This window comes from Malus sylvestris, chromosome 3 (assembly GCF_916048215.2).
Source record: "Malus sylvestris chromosome 3, drMalSylv7.2, whole genome shotgun sequence".
Classification (NCBI taxonomy): Eukaryota; Viridiplantae; Streptophyta; class Magnoliopsida; order Rosales; family Rosaceae; genus Malus; species Malus sylvestris.
The window spans coordinates 27,889,439-27,911,548 of NC_062262.1; the positions used below are offsets into that span (position 1 = coordinate 27,889,439).

The 22,110-nt window shown below is 38.2% G+C and overlaps 4 protein-coding genes across 5 annotated transcripts; 1 reads left to right on the forward strand and 3 right to left on the reverse strand.

Moving 5' to 3' along the window:
• Positions 1 to 101: 101 nt before the first annotated feature.
• Positions 102 to 6,012, reverse strand: LOC126616427 (putative multidrug resistance protein). Its single transcript, XM_050284481.1, has 7 exons — positions 5,646 to 6,012; positions 5,488 to 5,542; positions 5,139 to 5,326; positions 4,565 to 5,022; positions 3,945 to 4,485; positions 1,790 to 3,741; positions 102 to 1,692 (listed from the first exon to the last, which is right to left on the reverse strand). Exons 1-7 carry the CDS (start codon positions 5,820 to 5,822, stop codon positions 1,317 to 1,319), a joined length of 3,747 nt encoding a protein of 1,248 aa, XP_050140438.1. The 5' UTR covers positions 5,823 to 6,012; the 3' UTR covers positions 102 to 1,316.
• Positions 6,013 to 8,526: 2,514 nt separating this feature from the next.
• Positions 8,527 to 10,925, reverse strand: LOC126615431 (polyubiquitin). Its single transcript, XM_050283260.1, has 2 exons — positions 10,766 to 10,925; positions 8,527 to 9,817 (listed from the first exon to the last, which is right to left on the reverse strand). The coding sequence occupies exon 2, from the start codon at positions 9,815 to 9,817 to the stop codon at positions 8,672 to 8,674; it is 1,146 nt and encodes a 381-aa protein (XP_050139217.1). The 5' UTR covers positions 10,766 to 10,925; the 3' UTR covers positions 8,527 to 8,671.
• A 659-nt stretch (positions 10,926 to 11,584) lies between these two features.
• On the forward strand, positions 11,585 to 12,409 carry LOC126615815 (protein CHLORORESPIRATORY REDUCTION 41, chloroplastic). The gene has a single exon (XM_050283723.1). It carries the CDS (start codon positions 11,680 to 11,682, stop codon positions 12,334 to 12,336), a length of 657 nt encoding a protein of 218 aa, XP_050139680.1. The 5' UTR covers positions 11,585 to 11,679; the 3' UTR covers positions 12,337 to 12,409.
• Positions 12,410 to 12,828: 419 nt separating this feature from the next.
• Positions 12,829 to 21,929, reverse strand: LOC126615814 (pentatricopeptide repeat-containing protein At4g04790, mitochondrial-like). 2 transcript variants are annotated; one of them, XM_050283722.1, is made up of 16 exons: positions 21,615 to 21,929; positions 21,248 to 21,292; positions 20,169 to 20,795; positions 19,294 to 19,473; positions 19,042 to 19,106; positions 18,333 to 18,440; positions 18,030 to 18,143; positions 17,292 to 17,387; positions 17,019 to 17,117; positions 16,706 to 16,825; positions 15,698 to 15,802; positions 14,321 to 14,485; positions 14,121 to 14,248; positions 13,876 to 13,954; positions 13,298 to 13,515; positions 12,829 to 13,170 (listed from the first exon to the last, which is right to left on the reverse strand). In XM_050283722.1, exons 1-16 carry the CDS (start codon positions 21,862 to 21,864, stop codon positions 13,017 to 13,019), a joined length of 2,553 nt encoding a protein of 850 aa, XP_050139679.1. In that variant the 5' UTR covers positions 21,865 to 21,929; the 3' UTR covers positions 12,829 to 13,016. The 2 variants fall into 2 exon arrangements, with proteins under 2 accessions (XP_050139679.1, XP_050139677.1); XM_050283720.1 differs by having other exon boundaries at positions 21,248 to 21,295.
• Between the last annotated feature and the right edge of the window lie 181 nt (positions 21,930 to 22,110).

Consider the following 22,110-nt stretch of genomic DNA (forward strand, 5'->3'; position numbering starts at 1 on the left):
AAATCTACCACTGCACTATTGAGTTTGTTTTTCTTTCTATACCATTTATTATAAATCCTAGAGTTAATGAGTGGTGCATGGGTGGAGTATTTATCAAATATAGTAAAAAATTAACTCTTAATTTTAAAAATGTCACTTTTTATAAAAACTTTCAAATATATCTAAAATTTCATTTAAATTGACACAAATACCCTCAAATTTAACAATTAAATAAATTAAAGTCTTTTTAACTACTGTCGCCTCAAGTTTCGGTTCAATTTCACCTTCGCTTCTAAACTCCACCACAACAACCCTATCCCCTTCGACCCTCTCATCACCAACATTGAGCGCCGCTGCGTTTACCGCAAGTGGGAGTAGCAAAATTTCAATCATGCCTTCAACGTCTTTTTTCTTACTAATATCTTTTTTAGTTTTAAATATAAAAAAATAGTTTTTAAAGTTAATCCACATGTCGTTATATGATTGTATTTGTGAAACCCACGTGGTGGCACATCATCACACTAACAGAGCAATTGATAGATTTTTCACGAAAAAACTAAAATGATCACGATGGACATATTCAAAGAAAGACAAATGGTTCATGATAACAAATTCAAAAACACCACTATTGATTATCATTAATTGTTAAGGACCAGATTAATGAGTTATGTCAATGTCACGAATCATTTTGGCTAAAAAGCCTTTAATTTATTGGATTGTTAAATTTGAGGGTATTTGTGTCTATTTAAGTAGAATTTTGGATACATTTGAAAGATTTTATAAAAAGTGACATTTTTGAAATTAAAGATTAATTTTTTGCTATATTTGATAAATATTCACATGGGTGGGTGGGAAAATAAATGGGTTGGAAAAAAATAATAATGATGCCAAGGAAGAAAAGTCAAGCCTTGAAAGATTCTCGGTGTTTTCTTTGATAAGTTTGCAAAAATGGGTAAAACATGATAAGTCACATGATATGTTTGGAGATTTGGTCATGCTTGAAGTTGTTGTAGTTTTAGAAGATTTTTACTTTTATTTATACAAAACTTGATATTATTTTGTTATTTTTCATATTTTGTTAATTAGTTCATACTTGATGAGAGAGAAAGGCACGACGCTTTAAATTTGCAAATGTGTTGGAGTTCATGTATTTGGACACGATAAATTCATGGATCATGTTTGAGTTAGAATAACTTCTCATGATACGGATACAAATGGTAATGGGGTTTCTCATATCAAGCCTATGTATAATATAACAAAAATTGAGGTAACTATTCAAAGCCAATCTACATATTACAATGCAACATCCTTAAATACTTTGTCACCATTTATCTGGTTCAACTAGGAGCTGAGCTACCAGTTTGTAGTTTTATAAGATTGTAGTACGCTCCGTTGCGCCCCAACGAAAGCAATTCGTTATGTGAGCCTTGTTCCGCTACCTTCCCGTTCTGGATCACGGCAATGGAGTTGGCCTTCTGTATCGTAGATAGCCGGTGAGCAATGACGATGCATGTTCTACTAGCCATCATCTTTTCAAGCGCTTCTTGAACTGCCTTTTCCGACACGCTGTCAAGCGCGCTGGTAGCTTCATCTAGTAGGAGGATTGAAGGGTTCTTCAGTATCGCCCGAGCTATTGCAATCCTTTGTTTCTGACCACCTGATAACTGAACTCCTCTTTCTCCACAATATGTATCATAACCATTATCCATTCCACTACAAAATATATGAAAAGTGAGAAATCTTAACATATTATGAAACTGCAAATCGACATAATCTTTTGCGTGTATTATTGTCAAATGTAATCTCTTACCTGATGAATTCATGAGCGTTGGCAAGACTTGCAGCCCTCTTTATCTCAGATTCTTTCGCTTTCTGTTTTCCATAGGCTATATTTTCGCGGACTGTTCCAGCAAATAGAGTAGGCTCCTGACTGACTAATGCAATGTGTGACCTCAACAGTCTCAAGTTATAGTTCTTGACATCCTGCTCATCTATGCATATTGTTCCGTTCATTGGGTCGTAAAACCTCTCAATGAGTCCGATAATGGTGGATTTTCCAGAACCACTTCCCCCAACCAGCGCCACTGTCTTGCCTGCATCGATTCTGAGGCTCAATCCCTTAAGGATCATCTGCTCAGGTCTTGTTGGATATGAAAAGAAAACATTTCTGAACTCGACGCGACCCTTGATCCTTCTCTTGATTTCAAGTCCCCATTGGTTATCCGGATCAATCTCACTTTTCCTGTCCAACATTGCGAAAACTGATTGAATGGCACTGTTTCCTTTAGATATATCAGAAGTCATGCTTCCGGCATCTGCAATGATATAAGCAGTGAATAGCAGTATCAAAAATGCCTGGAAGAGTTCCTTTGGAGTTATCTTCCCGTCCACCAGTAGCCTCCCACCGTACCAGTATGCTAAAGCTGTAGCGGCAGTGTTGAAGAATTGGGAGCTAAACAAACCAGCACCTGAAACATAAGACTGTTTAATACTATCCTTCTTTGGACCTTTCAAGGTAGCACCAAACAGCCCCAAAATCTTTTTTTGAGAAGAAAAAGCGGTTATAGTTCTGTGGTTGATGACAGCTTCGCTCGCCAATTGGCTTCCTTGCTTTTGAGCTTTTCGTGCTTTCTCACCACTGCTCTTCATTAGGATGCTTCTAGCGTAAAAACTCCCGATGACTAGTGGCTGCACTGCTATCATCACAAGGGCTAGCCTCCATGTCAACACAAGTCCTACTGTGTAAGCAAAGCAAGCCCCGAAAACTGCTTGGACCAGCAATGGCATCCGGTCCCCAACAAGAGATTTAACCATGTTTGCTTCGGTGGCTAACCTTGCACAAATAGCTGCACTTGTGTTCTCATCTTGATCAAACCACCCGATCTCAAAAGTCAGCAGCTTTTCAAGCACTTTCTCTCTTACCCTTGTCGTCAACTTTTCTCCCATGACTGCAAAATTGTAGTGTTGGAGGAGATTGGTGAAGAAGTTGAAAAAGCCAATGCCTAAGAAAACGAGGGACAAGACTCTGGATTGTCTCTTAATTTCAGATTTGTCCTGAAGGAAGTAGACTGATATAAGCGATCCTACACAATAGGCATTTATAGGTTGTACTGCCCCGGATCCTATTGCACCCAAGCATCCAAGTAAGGCTTGTCCAGATTCTGGTGCATTCATTTTTAGCAGACGCCATTGGGAAGGAGGATTGTTCGGGCGCTTGAAGCCTTCATCGTCACTTTCATCTTCTGGATCATATTGGACAGAGAAAGAGTAGGGTGTTCCCATGGACATAGACATCGGTGTGGGGTTGAAGGCTGGAGAAGGAGTAACTGATCTGAAACTAATGGGGCTTGGCGTAACACTCCTACGGCGAGGCTTTTCATATATTTGAGAACTGAAATCCTCATCATAATCCTCATTTTTGGCTGCCATCTGCTGCATTTGTACCATCTTGAAGTATTCGCCTCCTTGTTCCCCTTGCTTTTGCATTAGTTGATTGTGTGAGCCTGATTCTACTACTTTCCCGGCTTGAAGAACAAAAATCAAGTCTGCTGTTCGGATTGTAGACAGGCGATGGGCAATGATGATTGTTGTCCTCCCTTTTGATGCCTGATCAATTGCCTCCTGCACTACTCTTTCTGATTGCGCATCCAGTGCGCTAGTTGCCTCATCAAGAAGCAGAATTTTCGGATCCCTCAGCAGAGCTCTCGCTATGGCAATCCGCTGCTTTTGCCCACCAGACAGTTGGAATCCGAATTGGCCAGCCTGGAAAAATACAAATGATGTTATAAGCAGTAATCATGTGACGTGATCAGTTTTTGAGAAGTTCATTTCAGATCAATTACATGCTTATTTATTTTTATTTTTTTATCACCATAACATTATAGAAATCTAGTTCAAGCGTTGAGTATAAGAAGAAAACTAGGCATGGAAATCAAAAGCAGATTTCCGTGTGGAAGATATTATACTTGAGTTTCATATCCGTCTGGTAACTTGACGATGAAGTCATGTGCGTTTGCAGCTTTGGCCGCAGTTATTACTTCATCCATTGAGGCCCCTTCCTTTCCGAAAAGTATGTTCTCTTTTAAGGAAGTTGCGAACAGAACTGGTTCCTGATTAACTAGGCCGATCTGGGATCTCAACCATTTCGCCTGAAGTCTACGAGTTTTGTGTCCATCCAACAGAATTTCTCCTTCAATGGGGTCATAAAATCTTTCGAGCAATGCAATGGTGGTTGACTTGCCCGAACCACTGCCCCCAACTAGACCTACACTCTTACCAGCCGGAATCTTAAGACTCAAGCCTTGTAAGACTGGGGTATCAGGTCTCGATGGGTAACTGAAGTAAATGTCTTGGAATTCTATTTCTCCTTTGACATGTGACAAAGCCTTCCCTTTTCTGTCTTCAGTGTCGATACTAGGAACTCGATCAATCATTTCAAGGATTCGAGTTGTAGCTGCTAATGCCTCGGTGATGCCAGTTAAGTTTGGGAGTGCACTTAAAATACTCCTGCAATAACAACCCTAGATTATAAGTTCAAGATCGAAAGTGAACTATTGAAATGAAATGCAGTGGCAAGTTAACTCACAAGCCTCCCATGAGGACATTGAAACCGGCTACAAAAACATGACCGCCATCTTCGCCTTTCTGAGTAACCAAATAAGTCCCGACCCAAGCTTGGAAACCCCAACCAACATAGATCATTCCCATGCTTCCCATCAGCACTCCCTTTACCAAACCTACCTTTATTCCAAGTTCAGTAACTGTCTGAAGTGCAGTGCTGAACCTATTCAGCGTTTGGTTCTCTCCAACGTATGAGTACACGGTTCTTACTGAAGAAATTGCTTGTTCAGCAAGTCCCCCAGCAACTCCATAAGCTGCAATTCCCTTCATTACCAGCCCCATCAGGATCTTTCCGAATACAAGTCCCGGAGCTATGAACAAGATTGAAAGCGGCATAGCCGCCAACGTCAGCCTCCATGACAGCATAAAGGCGAATATATGGCAGAAGAAGAAAGTTGACATGTACGTCAGGCAGTCAGGTATCTGCATTAAAGAAAGCAGCAAACATGTACTTGATCGCCAAATTCATGCGCATGTTCTTCAATTCGGTGCATAAACTCTCAAGAATATGTTGGATTTATGATGAAAATAACTCTTACCTTCTCACACAAGGCAACTTGGACCGCAGTGGCATCGGAGGAGATGATCGTGATAACTTGGAATGTTGTTGAAGAACCAGCAGTCTGGGTGTCAAAGAAGGAAACTTCTTGTCTAAGAACAGATTTCATATATTCCATTCTCATTTTAGAAGTCTGCCTCTCCGCTGTTCGTGTCCAACATAACCCTTCTGCAGAAGTAGTAATTACCACGAAAGCGATTAGGTTCATGTTCTAATGTTTAATCTTTCATTATTTCCTTCAAGCAAGAAAACTCAGGACAAATTGTTGGAAAAACTGCAGATAACCCGGCAAAACTAGTAATTACTAATTAACATTCGAATTTACGTACCAACAAATGCTGCTAATCCAACTCCAATTGCAACATAGAATAACCTGAGTGCAAACTGGAAAAAGGAGAATCAAAACTAGCAAGCGCTGCAAATACTCAACGCAGTTAAATGCCTTGTACTGCAAGAAATGCTGAGAAAATTTACCATGCTTAATTACCTTATCTACATCTGCATTTGTGACCTGACCCTTCCCATAAGAATTAATAACCTCACTAAGAACATACATCATGAGAGGGTTCTGCAACCCGTCACCGATGCTGCCTAACGTCCCGAAGAACATCAACAACTTATCGGTGCCATCTGCGTATCGAAACATGCTGTTTTTGTGCCCCATTTTTGCCGGAGGATCTGAAATGTTAGAACTTTCAAGGCTCTAGACTTTATACAACTTCATCACCTATTTAACCACAAATATTAAGAACCAAGATTTATAAATTAAAATAAAAACAAGCCGGCAATCTCATCCTGTATGAATGTTTGCTGCCATAATTCCAATTAGTTCACGATCCAAGGCTTGCTGTTATCTTGGCAACTGTTAACTTTGTCTTCATGCTTTCATTCTGCATGATAAGAAATATTCCATTTGAGAGTTACTGTACTTAAAATTGGAAAATTTCACTTTTGGTCCCTGTAGTTTTAAATTTGACGAACTTTAGTGCGTACTTAACTTATTGTTGCAACTTTGGCGCCTTAATTTGCTTATTTTTGCAATTTTGGTCCCAATCGGTAAAAACTTTTTTTTAAAACTAGAGGAAACCTATAATTGTAGGATGTGCATGTATCATGGTTGAACATTTTTGACATTTGAAGTGCATGACTTTGTGAGAACATAGCCAAAACGACATTCCAAAATCCCCAAGAACCCTAAAGCTCCAATTTACGGGCTCAAAATTCATCGTTTTCTTGGACTGGTGTTATGAGAACTTGGAAAAACAACCCAAAATGTCGTAAATTCATGAACAACACATGCATATGGTGGAACAACATTTTCCATCTTCAATTTTAATGGGGTAAAGCCGTTACAGATCAAAACAGTAAAAGTAAGCAAACTACATGACTAAAATTGCTAAAGTCGAAACCACAAGAACGAAAGTAAAACATTCTAAACTAACGAGGAGCATAAGTGTAATTGGCCAATTCATATATCTCCATCACATCGCATCTAATATATTAACAAACTAATTAACAATAAATGAGGACTGAGTTGGCGATGTTGAGGGTTGGTAACATTTTTTGCCTTTTGCATTGTCACAAATTGGCATAAAAGTCACGCATTTCAATTCGGTTAACAACAACAATATGGTTTGTTGTTTTGTTCAATCATTCGATACCAAAGCCTGCAATTTTCAACCAAATTAAGTCCGTACATTAAGCCGAGTCCATTCGACTTTGGATTCTTTTAATAATTGTGAGATTACCAATTATTGCTATTATTGTTTGTTTTTCGCCATATACTCGAGTATTGTCCAGTCCAAAAACATAAATATAAAACATGATCTCAATTTTTCTCATTGTTTTCTCTGGTGTAGTTCTCAAGGGCGGGACCGCCGAATGCTGCCTTCAATATCTGTTTATGCTACATTTGTCGTTATGAGTCTGGAGACAGATTCTAGGGTTAATTTGGAATTGCTGTGCTTTTTTTTTTTTTTGAAAGCTGTTTTTGGTGTGGCTTAATTGACATGGTAGTGAGGATGGTGGCAATGAGAAGCGGTGGTGAGGACAGTGATGGTGATGGTGCCGGCAGTGGTGATGACAGCGGCAAAGGTAGTGGTATGGTGTTGGGGCCAATAGTCAAGTCTGGTGGTTGAGGTGTAGAGGTAATAATGGTGGTAGGGACTGCGGTAGGGGCGATTGTGGTTGTAGTGGCAATGGAGGTGACTCTGTTTATGGTGTTGATGGTGGCAGTGATAGCAATAATGTGGAGGCGATGAAGGCAACATTAGTGGTGGCAGTATTGGTGATAACAATTGTGGTGGTCTTACCAATTTTGGTGGGGATAATTGCAATTGTGGTGTTAAGTTAGTGTTTGTATTGGTAGGTGGTAGCAGTGACTTTGTTCTCAAAAAAAAAAAATGAGTTTAGAAGCTTAAACAATGTCATTTTAAAAACTAATGAGGGTATTCCAGAAATTGAAAATATTCATTAAAGGCTCAACTCTTATTTTTATTAAGGCAGCTTTTAAAAGTAGCATGTATGTTGCTTTTAAAAGCTGATGTCAGAAGGCTATTGCTTTTAAAATAAACATACTATTTTATTTATACCAAATACTTTTTTATTGCCTAACTTTAAAGTGAAATTGGTTTTTTGTATAAAAAAAAAAAAAATAGTAACAGATCCTTAGATGGACTAAATACACTGTAATGTCTTGATCTAATAATACGGTATTATGTGAAATTATATTTAAATAGTAATGTGTTATTCAACCGATATGTCCACTTAAATTGCTCTCCTCTCAATGTGGTCAGTCTTCCTTAAATTAACATTGTATTCTCCCCACCCCAACGGATACAATTCGCTAAAATAAAATACGTGTCTGTCGATGTGTCCTGGATGGAGGGCAAACCAACAATGGAGATGATGAAGTCGGATCACAGTTGTTTAAATACTCCCAAACATTAGCTCCATAGATAAATTAAAATAAAAAAGGTACAGAATTATTTGAAAATTCGCAAAATTCTGACTAGCAAACGACGTTTAAAATATCAATGCAATGTCTTCTGTTCAACTCCTATTCTCTTCGAAACAACCTATCATTGGCCTAAATCGGAGCTAGGGATACCTCATACCTACTCCCAAAAACTCAAATTAATTGGTCTTCTTGGACTTGTGCTTGTGGAGATCTCATTTTCTCTCTGTTTCTTCCAATCGGATTTGAGCTAGAATGTTGTCGATATTCACACTCCACCGTAGCATTTAATAATGTCTCATTATCGCACTCCACCACCGTAGCATTCAGTGTCAATGTCAATGATACAGAGACGTGTAAGCTTTGCCCACAAATCGTTTTAACGAAGTGCACAATGGTAAAGACAAGCATATGCACATGAAACTACATTTATTCATTAACTAAATAGTTTTAGGGTGACTCATCCATTGGCCAACTTACGAATACGAAAATCCAAGACCAAAAAGGAAACTGTTCAATGTTCAGTGCAGGATGAGATCACAAGCATTATTCGGAATTCAGAAACCACCACGGAGGCGAAGGACAAGGTGAAGGGTAGACTCCTTTTGGATGTTGTAATCCGCAAGGGTCCTCCCGTCCTCCAGCTGCTTACCGGCAAAGATAAGCCTCTGCTGGTCCGGAGGAATGCCCTCCTTGTCCTGGATCTTTGCTTTCACATTATCGATGGTATCAGAACTCTCTACTTCCAATGTTATTGTCTTCCCAGTCAATGTCTTCACAAAGATCTGCATCCCACCACGCAGACGAAGCACCAAGTGCAGAGTGGACTCCTTTTGAATGTTGTAGTCGGCAAGTGTCCTTCCGTCCTCAAGCTGCTTGCCTGCAAAGATCAACCTTTGTTGGTCTGGGGGAATGCCCTCCTTGTCCTGGATTTTGGCCTTCACATTATCAATTGTATCAGAACTTTCAACTTCTAGGGTAATGGTTTTTCCAGTCAAGGTCTTCACAAAGATTTGCATACCACCACGCAATCGGAGCACCAAGTGGAGAGTCGATTCCTTTTGAATGTTATAATCAGCAAGTGTGCGACCATCTTCAAGCTGCTTACCAGCGAAGATGAGCCTCTGCTGGTCTGGGGGAATGCCCTCCTTATCCTGGATCTTTGCCTTGACATTATCAATGGTATCCGAGCTTTCAACTTCCAAGGTGATTGTCTTACCGGTAAGGGTCTTGACAAAGATTTGCATACCACCACGAAGACGGAGAACCAAGTGAAGGGTAGACTCCTTCTGGATGTTGTAGTCAGCGAGGGTGCGGCCGTCCTCAAGCTGCTTGCCAGCAAAGATCAGCCTCTGCTGGTCTGGTGGGATACCCTCTTTGTCTTGGATCTTGGCCTTGACATTATCAATCGTGTCAGAGCTCTCAACCTCCAAAGTGATGGTCTTTCCGGTGAGGGTCTTGACAAATATTTGCATGCCACCACGGAGACGAAGCACCAGGTGGAGGGTGGACTCCTTCTGTATGTTGTAGTCGGCGAGGGTGCGGCCATCCTCAAGCTGCTTGCCAGCAAAGATCAGCCTTTGCTGGTCTGGGGGAATGCCCTCCTTGTCTTGGATCTTGGCTTTGACATTATCAATAGTGTCAGAGCTTTCAACCTCGAGGGTGATGGTCTTGCCTGTGAGGGTTTTCACGAAGATCTGCATCTGTTCACACAAAACATCCCTATCAATCAGTTTTCATTCTTGAAGCAAAACTGGATATCCAAATATAATTGATGTAATCACACAAATATTTAATCAACAAAAATTATTTCATACAGATGTTGAAGATTCTAGATAGTTCTTTTCAAATTTGATTAATACCCAATACGCAAGCATAAAAACTAGAATCGCTAAAACAACAATAAATTGTAGAAGCAAACCAAAAATTCCATATGATAATTTTAAGATCCAAATCAACACAATCCCCATGCTAACAGACTCAGAACAAAGTAGCCTTAAATTTAAACAAATCTCAAACATCCGAGGAAGAATAAAGCTGCAGTAGGCTCTTAAGCCTGGGTAAAGGCGAAAGTTCTTAGGCGGCCACCGCAAATGTTCTAGAGAAACAAGCCCTAGAAGTTGTCATCATAGATATAACATATGAATCTATGATTAACACAATTCGATTAATAAAAATTCATAGTATTAGTACCTCATATCAAATCAGCAGAATCAATACCCAGAAAATACTAGGAAATGCTTTAGGAGTACGATTCTCGAATCACATCAGCATTATCTTCTCAACAAAAATTGTTTCATAAACGTTGAATATTCTGAAGAGTTTTATTTCAAATTTGATTATTAGCAACATACTAACAATTTCATCCAGCACTAAACAACTGGGCAAAAACAAATAGGCACAAAAGCAATTAAAAAACACAAACAAAAACCAAAAATTCCATCCGATATATTTCTATCCAACAACGATCAGTAATCTGAATCGGCCGCATTAGTCAATAAAAAACATACAAAATCAAATAGAAAAAAATTCTTCAGATATACGGAGTCTTAAGCAATTTCAATCAGATCTCGATTAATACCAACAATAAATTAAATTTTTCATCCCCGAATAAAACATCACAGAAAAAAAAAAATCGCAAGAATACGAACCTTGGAGGCAAAGCGAGAGAGAGGTTTGAAGAGGTTGAAGGAATTGGCGTGTCTCTGACTGTTCCACGAATTCTGAACGATGGGGGATTTGCGAGGCAGGCAGCCGTGTTTTTATAGGAGCGATTACCGACTTTATCAGGGAATCGTTTGAGGACCCATCCAATGAATTTCCGCCACGTGTTGGGAAAAAAAATCTTGGACGCCAAGTTTAGTGTCTTTGTACCTGGCATAAATGAATTAACCAAAAATAATATACTTTTTTCTGAATTTTTTTTTTTATACATGGATTTTGCATTTGAGAATTTAATTTCTTTTCTTTAATTTAGCCAAATAGTTGCTATTTAGTATTACGATCTAGTTGTATTCCTCATCATTTATAAATAAGAGGTCTTAGGTTCGATTCTCCCCAAATTTGAACCACATTATTGTTAACCCATTATGAGGCTAAGTCCACCACTTCCTCTATAGTGTAAATAATATCGTTTGTTCAAAAAAAAAATGAAAAATTCAAACTTAGGTACCAAAACACATCGCTTTAACCAAGTTGGCTAACCTCATATGTGCTTCTTATCTTTGAATTGAAATGATACAAAGAAAGAACGAGAGATGTACAAAAGGAGAAAGATGTGAAGATCTCATATTTCATTTTCAAAAATTACGAGAGAAATTAAACAAAAAAATAATAATATATATATAAAACTGTTATTAGCACTTCAAAAATCTTATTCTACACTATTCGCCAATGTATTTTTCTTTTTAGTTATAGAAAGTTTGAAGTGCAAATTTTTTGGATGCCAATATATGATGAAGTGGCACGTGATTGATTGCCTTACAAGTGACAAACGGCCTTATCCCCTTCCAAGCTCTTAGTTTGGTTTCCTTCCACTTGCCAACTGAAAGCATAAGCATTAGGCATGGCTTCCATCTTCCCACAATTCCTCTCAACTCATAATCCTCCTCACCCACCACCAAACCACCTCCCAACCCAAACCACCGCAGCTCCCTCCCACCTTTCCATCCATAGACCACCCAGGAGACACTTGTCCACCACCACATGCGCCACTCCAAACCCTACTCAACCTGACTTCCCAAGTCCAGACTCCGAAACCACCACCAGCGCCGAGACATTCCCCATCGAAAAGCGAAGAAAATCCGACATCACCCGAGACAGGAGCAGGTCAGAAACCGGCCTCGCAAAGCCGGAACCCCCCAACTTTGAGATTGGTTGGAAGAGAACCAAAGAGATAAAGCTAGAGAAGCCGATAGGGTACGTAATAGCTGACTTCTTGGAGAAGTTAGAGGACCTGATGGGAAAAGAATTTGGCTCCACTGAACTGTTGCTAAAAGTGGCGGAGATCGTGGCTGAGAGAGCGAGAGAGGAAGCGCAAGTGTTGAGAGACGAAGGCAAAGTGGAGGACAGAATGGTGACCGAGCTGTTTAGGGTTTTGAGGTTGATAGAGATGGACATGGTTATGGTAAAAGCTGCTGTCAAGGAAGAGACTTTGAATGAGAGGCTTGAGCAGGCTAAGGCAAGGTGCAGGCAAGCTATACTTGTTGCTTTGTCGTTCTGAAATTTTTTTTTTTTTTTTTTTTCTGGATTGTACATTTGGTAGAAATTGAGCAAATGAAATTTTTTTGCCCGAATTAGAGATCCGTAACTCGATATATCGCGAAGAATGGAGAAAAACTTGTAAGGGAATGTTCATGTAACGTGGTAGAACAAACCTATTGCAACCGGGGGTACATCTCCTTAGGTCTCTTTTGTGTGACACATGAGGAGAGATAGAGAAAGAAGATGATACACCCGGTTGCAACCAAGCTTTTGCCGTCCGTAAGTGTCGCTAATGATGTAGAAACACATACATTATGACAGATAAGATCGTAAGGATTGTAAAACAGGAGGTCTGAAAATGGCGTTGAAACACCCTTTAGCCACTCTTCAGTTCCACGATTCAGCCGGGATTTGAACCCCGGTGGTGTCACTTAAGATCTGTGCAGCAAATCAAACAAAGAAAATGCAAGAACAGCGTAAAGCCAGAATGAACCGCGTAAAGCCAGAAGTCTTGAGGAACCAATGTAAATTGAATAACATTGAGTGAATATATACTAGTTACACGCGTGAAAATTATTCCAGTACACGGCTCAATGTGTTTACTCCCCGCTGGTAGCGTCCCTAGTGGAACTTTTTATCTCACCTTGGGCCCTTCGACCAGAGGCAAAAGTGGTTACATTTGTCAAGGATGCATTCATCTTATTTCTTCTTTTTCTTCCCACTCTTCGGTTTTGGGTATGCGGTTTTACATGCTTGGATGATATAGCGAACATGGGGATCATCTTTAGGCATTTTACCATGTAAATTTCTCGCAGCCTTGCGGTCCCCTCCAGCCAAAAGGGCTTGATACATCCTGCAAGCATTCCGAGATTGAAACCCAGTTGTTACAAAATCATTTCCAATACAAGGAAGCAAGGTGTTTGAGCAAGAGACAAAACAAAAACAAAAAATGAAAATTCCCAAGCAGCAGGATTATTCACCTTAAAAAACTTAAAGCGTTGTAAGGCAGGCCAGTAGCTTCGTATTCTTTCCAAATTCGTCGGGCATTTTTCAGATCTTTGGCATTACCACAAGCGTGGAGAAGAAAATCAAGACATTTTCGTGAAGGTGTGATGCCAAGCTCATTCTTCATAGCATGAAGCAAGTCCAATCCCAACTGCAAATATGTAGGTTCTAATTCTGAAATTAAGGAAAATACCTACAAATTTGGGACAGAAACACACGAAGCAGGTATCGTCAGTTTAAACAACACACTGCAAGGTTATCATGTCCAAGACTATCAGAGAACAGACATTTGAATAGATATATTACATTCTGTAAACAAAAAGAAAATGCCAAAACCGTCAGCAAAGTTACCTAGAAAACATAAAGGAACCTAGATAAAAGAAAGGAAGGAAATATATTATAAGTTCAGAAAGGAAATAGATTCTTAAAGTGTTACACCGAACGATCTGTAAAAGTTTGACTGCCCTAGAGGAAGAGATAAATTAACATAATTACAATGAATTGCTGCTACCAAAATTAGATTCACACATAAGATATGAGAATGAGAACAAACCTGATCAAAAATTACGTCTAGAGCCAATTCGTCAGTACAGATTTTATCCCTGAACTGCTTGATCAAATTGACGGCAGATCTAAATAAAAGAGATGGAAATAAGCAGCTAGGAGTTGTCAACAAATCAAATGAACGAAAACTATTACAGTTGGAGCATCCAACAAACAAAATTGAATGCGAGGCTAGAATAACTAACGTGGGGTTTTATATTCTCAACATAGCTGTGATATTAAGTATGAACAGACCTTAAATGCTTGTTCCGAACACAATGTAAGATAGTTCTCATGCAACCCTCAAGCCAGTGGTCTGGATCATCTAATTCATCAAGTAGAGAGAATAATTTGCTGAATTCTTCATCAGATTGAGAGTGCTCCTAAAAGATAAACAAGAAAATGTTAGATGTTTTGACAAGACAAAGAACTCAAGCACTAATTTAGGAACTCACAATAAGACTTATAACAGCTTTCGGCTCTACACTGCATCCAGCTTGCTTCATCTCTTCATATATATTAAATGCATCACACAATTGCCCACGTGATGCGAGGGTGTGGATAAGCACGCTTTTAATTTCATTCAAGTTCTTTACTGGAATCCCATTATCCAAGAGTACCTACCATGGAACGAGTATCAATGAGATCACCAGAAACCATTCATATCTCAGCCAAGCAAATACCTTGAAAAGCTGTAATGTGTTAAAAAATTATTACGACAAAGAAACCTAGAACTTCTGGTATAGACTTGTAGATTCTACTCTGGTATAATGGAACATATAAACAGTTCATGGGCAGGAGAATGCTAAAAGCTAGAATACCTGGCAAATATCGTGCATGATTGCAATACAATATGGCAGGGAAATAAATGAGGCACTAATAGGAAGCAAATATAAATGAGATTTACAGTATTAATAGGAACTATATGGTTAATCAATGTTCTAAAAGGTAAAGGCAAAGACAAGTCGTTGCATAAATTGCCTAGCCTAATCGATAGCCTCACAGTACTTAAAATTATTATAACCTTACACACACACACACACACACACACACAATATAATACTTTGTAAAACAAATATCCATTGTCATTCTTCATGAACCTTTTTATCCATTGGGCCTTGTAATGTTTTGAAAAAAAAATTCAAAATTATTTTAACATTTAAAAATATAAGAAAACAAAAGGACAAAGAAAATCTGATGAGTCTAAGTGGCCAAGAAGGTTTTAAAACCTTGCACCAACCTTATGCCGCCTAGTCTGGCTGGGCAGACGTCTTTTTCTATAACCCCGCCCAAAAAAAAAGCCATGGCGAGTATCAAAACTACGATTTTAGAACATTGATTAAAATTTAAATATAAAATAAATCAATAAAAACACCCTTCAGTTTCCCCCACTCTTTAAAAGAATTTCCATTTTTTAGTGTTGCTGAAAATAATTAAAGTCCAGGAGGCAGGCCATTCTGTTTGTTTTAATCAGGCAATAACAAATAATGCCTAAAAAAAAAAATTCAAAACGTTTAGGACTGGCTGCAGACTCCAAATGTTTATGGTTATTTATATTTTCCCAAGGAATAAAAAATGGACTTGGTCGCTGCTTTAAATAGTAATTGCATCACTAAATAAGCATTGTGTCGATATGATAGACAATTGATGGTAGAAGACAAGCAGACAAATAAAAGAAAACTGATGTAACGAAGTCACATTCAATAATAAACTGTAACATAAGTTCTTCAGTGATATGCACCTATTGCCCCAACATACACAGATAATCACAGATTGTATAGTCTTCTCTATTCTTGGTTCATAAGGTAAGAAATTGCGAAATGAATATGTACCTGTTTGGCGTTTTCAAACTGCCCACAAGCTGCGTATGCATGTATTAGTGCCATGAAAATTTGCTTGGTAAATTGAATTCCAGACTGCTTCATTTCTTCATAATACTACAAGTAGATATTCAGATCAGCAACCTTTAAACTCACTCATAAATTATAAGCAAATTGAATCAGGCGTCGGTTGTTTGGCTGGCACTCAAATCAGGAATGGGGAATGCCATTCCATCAAGATGTGATGTTTGGCTCGGTAGTAAAAGAAATAAAACTAGAAAGAAATAACCTTAGTTGACTGGAACCAATTCCCTTAAAGAGGTAGAATAGAACAACGGGTAGGATGGTGTTTTAATTCCTTGGAATGTAATTTTGAGCAGATAACATTTTATCAATCTAGGAGTGTCAATTGAAAAAGAAAAACAATTCAACACTTTTCCCCCTGTTTGTCTGAGATTCAGAAGAGAAATGTGTCCAAGAATAATTTTGATATTCCTGTCGGTCACTCTCAAGTTGGGCCAGCTTTTTTGTTCTCAGAAACCTAAATGCCCAGCCCCAATTAGATACACCCACACGAGATCCAAAGGATCCAACACCACCTCGACAACGTCCCCCCATTTTCAGTTTCTTAAAATTTGCTCAGCCCTTGTTGTGGATATGGCCAATGGGCACTACCTTGTTCTTTGCTACACATTTACAGGTACAGACTGACATTAAACCTGCACTGGAGCATCATACCACTACTATGGGGTTCCTCAAACCATATTGCAGTGCTGAACTAACAAAACATAAAAAGGATATGATGGAAAACAAGTTTGAAATCTATGGCTATATGGTTCATGTTCAGATGACAATTTTTTTTTTTTTTTTTTTTTTTTGTAGAGTGCAGTTAAGGGATGAATGATAGACAACCAAAAAGATTAGTATAAACTCCATTCTGGGACAATCAGGAGAACGAGAGCAATTCCTATTCCTGTACAAGCTTTCCGGTGAAATGAATGAGTTATCACTCCAGGTTACCTTGTTAATATCCTTCTCAGAGTTACAGTTGGTAATTAGATAGCTGAATGTCTGGGAATCTGGTTTGACATTCGCTGCTTTCATTTGTTGGAGAACCCTCAACCCACCATAAATGTTCTTCTGCAAGGTATTCAGGGAAACAAAGTTTCAACTTTCAGCCACAAATTCATTGAAAACTAAAAATAGAACAAATTGTTACTGAAGCTTAAAAAAAATTAATTCATGTTGAATAGCATAGTAATTGTTTGAAAAAGCGGGCTTAGTTTTATACAGCTGGAAGAAAGAAAGAAAAGCACATGAAAAAGAACGTTACCTCTCGGAAAAATCCGCCCATTATAGCATTGTACATGCTAGTAGTGGGTGCCAAATTCATTTCCTCCACGTCTCTCAGCATGCTATAAGCACCTTCATACTGCAAAGGTAAAGATATACAATAACTGAAATTGGGGTATCATTGATAATAGTGGTTCAACTTCCATGTTATTGGAATGTAAAAATATAAATATTAGGCAAAAAGCAACAGTAAATGAAAACTTAGACATGCAAGTGTGCACAGTAACACAAAGGGAAACCGTATAAAACTTACATCCTTCATTTTCACGCACAAACTTATCATACACCTGAAAGTTTCACAGTTTGGCTCTAATTTGTACTGGCAAATCAATGAATAGATTTTGCGTACCTGGACATGTGGCAAGCAGACAAATATCAGAAAATCATACAAGTTACCCCTTGAAAATAACTGAATGTGAAACTCAGTAGCATGCGCAAAAATGAAAAAGAGATTATTCAACCTGGAAATACAAGAAAACATCACAAACCACCAAATTATTCATGGTATCAAAAGAGTCAACACTTAGGTCATTATTAATTGGTCAACTTTACAGAGTCATTATCATGGATCATATTTCAATGTAACTATTGTGGTTCCAACTCTTTTTAAATCATACCAATCTAGGTTCAAATTGAGACTTCCGTCTAATTTCTGTGTAATTTGACCCGTATGCACATTGCATGCAGAGATCAATGGTCCTTTCCAGCCATTTCGATTGGTAAATTTTCTGACCATGTACCCCACCCCAATGACGCAGTGAGACCTGTATTTCTTACCCACATTTTCTGCAACTACATCAATCCTATATATTCTTCTGCTTTTCACTAAGGTTCTTCTAACCATTAAAATTTCTAGCATTTGGGCACGCCATAATATAGACAGCACCCATCTGCGATTTATAGCAAGTCTCTTCACATTGAAAGGTAAGAAAAATAACAAAAGTCATACAATTCAAGGGTTGAAAAATATGTACAGCATGGTGCATCATACCAGATTAAAATCACAGCTCTCGTCACTAGCACGTAAAATGGGGTGTACTGCCTCAATCGAAAAGGTCAACCCCAGTTCACACATCTCATTAACCAGTTCAAGAGCAACATGCACCTATATAAATATAAAGGGACAAATAATCAATGTTAAAGCAATCTCTAAGCCGGCAAAAGAAATAGAAAAGATAGCTTTATGGTGTAAAGTAGAAAGCAAGATATTCATTTTCCAACATATAAGAATATATGGAAGGATCAATAATGAAACTCAATTGCTACATCTCTTAAGCCAGCAGATCAGACATACCTTAAGTGAATCACAACAGTACATGATAAGCTTCTCATATGATGCAGAGGAAGGTGTCACCTCCAATTTCTTGTGCCATTTATTGAATTCTGAAATGACATCCTCAACCTTCAACAATTGATAATTAGTGTAAACACAACACTCTCAAAAGAAATATTGAGTAAAAAAATAAAGTTTTTCTGTAATTAATGGATCATGGAAACTTCAAGTAATAAAAAATGAAATCTGATTCCCTGCCCGATACAAAGAAAATTCACAAACCGAAACCCAATTTGAGTCCCCCTCTTAAGCAAACGCCAAACCCATAACACCACTCATATCATGTCCATCAGCAGTAGATCTAAACCTCCATCCCCTCAGTTTGCTCAAGTATCACCGCTAGATCATTCTCTTGTGGGATTGGTTGTACCCGAGATTTAATATTATGTGTTTTAAGTTACAATTGGAATTCTCATAATAATTTGAATCCCAAAAGGCTTACACCCCAACAAACTTCAAGTAATAAAACTTCTAGTGACATCCTTTAACTTTGGAAGTATTGCTACACTACAACCCAAAAACTAATGCAAATAACAAAATATTTATGTATTTTTTTATTAAAAACATGTGAACAGCTTTTACATAGAAGCAAACTGCGTGAGAAGCAGAATTGCCTCTTATAATTGTTGACTTGAGAAATTACCAGTAGCATTCATGAGAAGTTCCTCACCGCTAAATTTGGAATGCCAACAACATAACTGTAGATGAAGCTTGTAATCTTCTCTGCAGCAGAGTCTGCAATTTTAGCAAAAAGAAATCACGTGTATATAAGGATTTCATTGCATAGATACTGTGGAACCAATGGAACACTCACTCTAATATTTATTCTCCAAATTATAATAAGTTGCCAACTGTTTTTCCAGCACAAGAGATTTTAAATAGGAATGCAAATACCAGAGGCTTTAAAATATCATGAACATACCACAGGCTTTAAATTCCAGAAGAAACTTCTCCGCAAAGGAATCCAGTAGTTGCCTTCCTAAACATCTAAAGATACTATCCACAAAAGGCAGAGATGAGATTTTGGTTATGTCCATCCTTTCCAACAGCTGCAAAATCTCCGTTGTCCGGTCCCTTTCACAAAGTGCCAAAAGATAATTCTCTGCAACATGAGTTAAAACAGTAAGACTTTCATTGATGCAAATCTCAAGAGCAGTTTCATGGTCGCAAAAAAGCCATGATGCGCCGAAAATACCGGCATCTGATTTCATAATATCGTCATTGGGATATGCATATCCATGCTGGACATATTCCATAAGTTAAATTTCTCCATAGACTTTTATTTAATCCACACTGAATTTGAAACTGTCAGTGGCATATAGAATTTTTACAATCAGTTGGTGTCTAAGTCCAAACTGATAGTGTCATTCACATCAATTAAAGGTTTTTAAGACATTCTTTTGTATTTTATTTTCATTTTCCGTTCTCTTTAGTCAGTAAAACACCCATTATTCAAAAACCTGTCAAAGAGTCAGTAGACCAAAATTTACAAAAGAGATATATTTCCAAGTGCCCAAGCACCATTAGTTCTCAAACACATAAACATCTATACAGTTTCAACAAGGTATTTTGCCCAATATGTTACAAAAAAAGGAGTGACAAGGTGAGATCTCCATTCCACAATTTTTTTTTGGTACAATTATGCATATTGATTAACAATAAATCATCCTAGCTTGCAAGTGATGTCAAAGAGAATTGTAACAAAACATAACCCAGCAATATATATATTGTTTCAGAAAAACTTAAGATGTCCAGACAATTAGAATAACTAATCATCCCTACCAATGTAACGATTACCTTGTAAATTGGACTCCTTTCCTGCATCATCACTTACAATGTAATTAGAGAGCTCTTTAATTTTTTCCTCATCATCGACACTGATCCATAACAGCATCTCATAGTATCCTAATCTGCCAACTGAACTAGGGTTTCCAGCTTTGATAACTCCACAGAAATATTGAAATTCCTTTATCATACCCATGTCAGTTAGATATGCAAGTAATTGGCCATACGTTTCTTCCTCCAGCGGAAAACCCTGTTCCTTCATTGCTTTAAAAATTCGATAAGCCATGTGAAACTGTTCTACTCCAACATCTTCATCCGTACTACTCCTAGCCCTCTCTATGCAAATTTTAATCAATGAATTATATTCTTTCACACCAGTTTCTCTTCCCAATTTACCAAAAACCTGAAGAGTGGTGTGTGTCCCTAGCTTGTTGGCACACATGTCAACTAACCGACCAAAACGATTAACCTGACCGCTACCGAAAGTCCACTTTTGCTTCCTTTCACGAGTGACTTCTTTGCGACGTAATGATATTGCACCATGAGATACCTCAGGATAAAATGGTAAGAGCAATGTATCTTCCTTAAATTTCTCACCTTCTGTTCCCTGGATATCAAGAGAATTTGCAGAAGTACCGCCTGAAAAAGGAACAGATCACACGGCTATAACAATCCGTCAACAAGAAAACCTTAGGGAAAAAATAAAATAACAATGACACAGTATATGGCTAAAAACAGTCATGCTATTGCAGAATAGAGATTAGTTATTACATGAAGGTAACAGAGCCTAAAGGGAATCATTAAATGCTAACCAATCAAAAGAATGAATCTGACAAATTTGAATTTCCCTCTTACCATCAAAGTTGTAAGTTCACCACGAAATTCTTCTGAAATTTCACTCAGCAGAAAATTTCCCTCTGACTCATTACTTAAATGCAATAAAGTATTGTATCTATACGTGAATTAAAGTGCTGACTTATGACGGTTTCTCACTGAAGAGAAAAAAAAGAACTATACTGCAAAACAATAAACTCACCAACCTAGTGTATAAATGTATTAGGATTTTCACAACAAAATTAACAAGCACATACCGTCTAATATCGAAAAGATATCCCGAGGCAGTTCTTTCGGCGAATCTTCTGCAGTCAAACACAAAAGCTCAAAACAAAACATCAACCAATACTACATTTCTTAAATTATACTACATCCACTCTAATTGAATAGTAAGAAAACAAAGGAAAAGTAACCTAATTTATTCTTTGAAAAAAACAATTAGACAAAGAAAGGAAAGCCCTTTATCCATCTCAACCAAATGAACAAAATCATTTATCTTTCTTTTTGGCGAGCTCTTCACTACCCATAAACCAAAACAACACAAAAAACCCAGAATTCCATTTCCCATTACATCACTTTTTTCCCACACTTTCTAACCAACCAAACAAAGAGGTAATGCCGTACCGGGAGCGGAGGGCGAGTCCAAATTCAAGGCGGCGAGCGCAGAAGGAGCGTTGAGGTCGGAGGGTGGCTTTTTGGAGGCGGTGAAGCGCTGAGAAATGGGGTTGGAGGGAGGGGAGGGGTCGAGGGTGGAGACGAAGTGCTTGAGGGTGGCGTCCTCGGCGGGGGAGGGTAGAGGTATGGCGGGGGGTTTGGATTTGATGGCGCCGCGGAAAATAGAGCTTAGGCTCTTGGCGTTAGAGGAGGCTGGCATCTGACTTCTGATTAATTTCCCTCTCTCTCTCTCTCTCTCTCACTCCCTCGCTGCATACTGGGTTTTTAATTACATAGGTCCCCCTTTGTTTTCTTAAAATTTTAATTAAATTTTGTAAAAAAAATTTATTCATTATTATTGTCTATGTGAAGCTGACAGTGTGGATTTAGGGGGTGTATTCAATTGAGAATGTGAGAGATTTTAATGGATTTATAAATTCATGGATTTTTATGGAATTTAATTGAT

Coding starts and splice junctions, on each gene's coding strand:
- LOC126615431 (XM_050283260.1), bottom strand. CDS start 9,817: ATGCAGATCTTCGTGAAAACCCTCACAGGCAAGACCATCACCCTCGAG.
- LOC126615814 (XM_050283720.1), bottom strand. CDS start 21,864: ATGCCAGCCTCCTCTAACGCCAAGAGCCTAAGCTCTATTTTCCGCGGC. Junction 19,474..20,168: donor AAAGGAGTCCAATTTACAAG/GTAATCGTTACA, acceptor CTCATGTTGCAG/AGAATTATCTTTTGGCACTT. Junction 14,249..14,320: donor AAGCTGTTATAAGTCTTATT/GTGAGTTCCTAA, acceptor TTTATCTTTTAG/GAGCACTCTCAATCTGATGA.
- LOC126616427 (XM_050284481.1), bottom strand. CDS start 5,822: ATGGGGCACAAAAACAGCATGTTTCGATACGCAGATGGCACCGATAAG. Junction 4,486..4,564: donor AATGTCCTCATGGGAGGCTT/GTGAGTTAACTT, acceptor TTGTTATTGCAG/GAGTATTTTAAGTGCACTCC. Junction 1,693..1,789: donor AACGCTCATGAATTCATCAG/GTAAGAGATTAC, acceptor TATATTTTGTAG/TGGAATGGATAATGGTTATG.
- LOC126615815 (XM_050283723.1), top strand. CDS start 11,680: ATGGCTTCCATCTTCCCACAATTCCTCTCAACTCATAATCCTCCTCAC.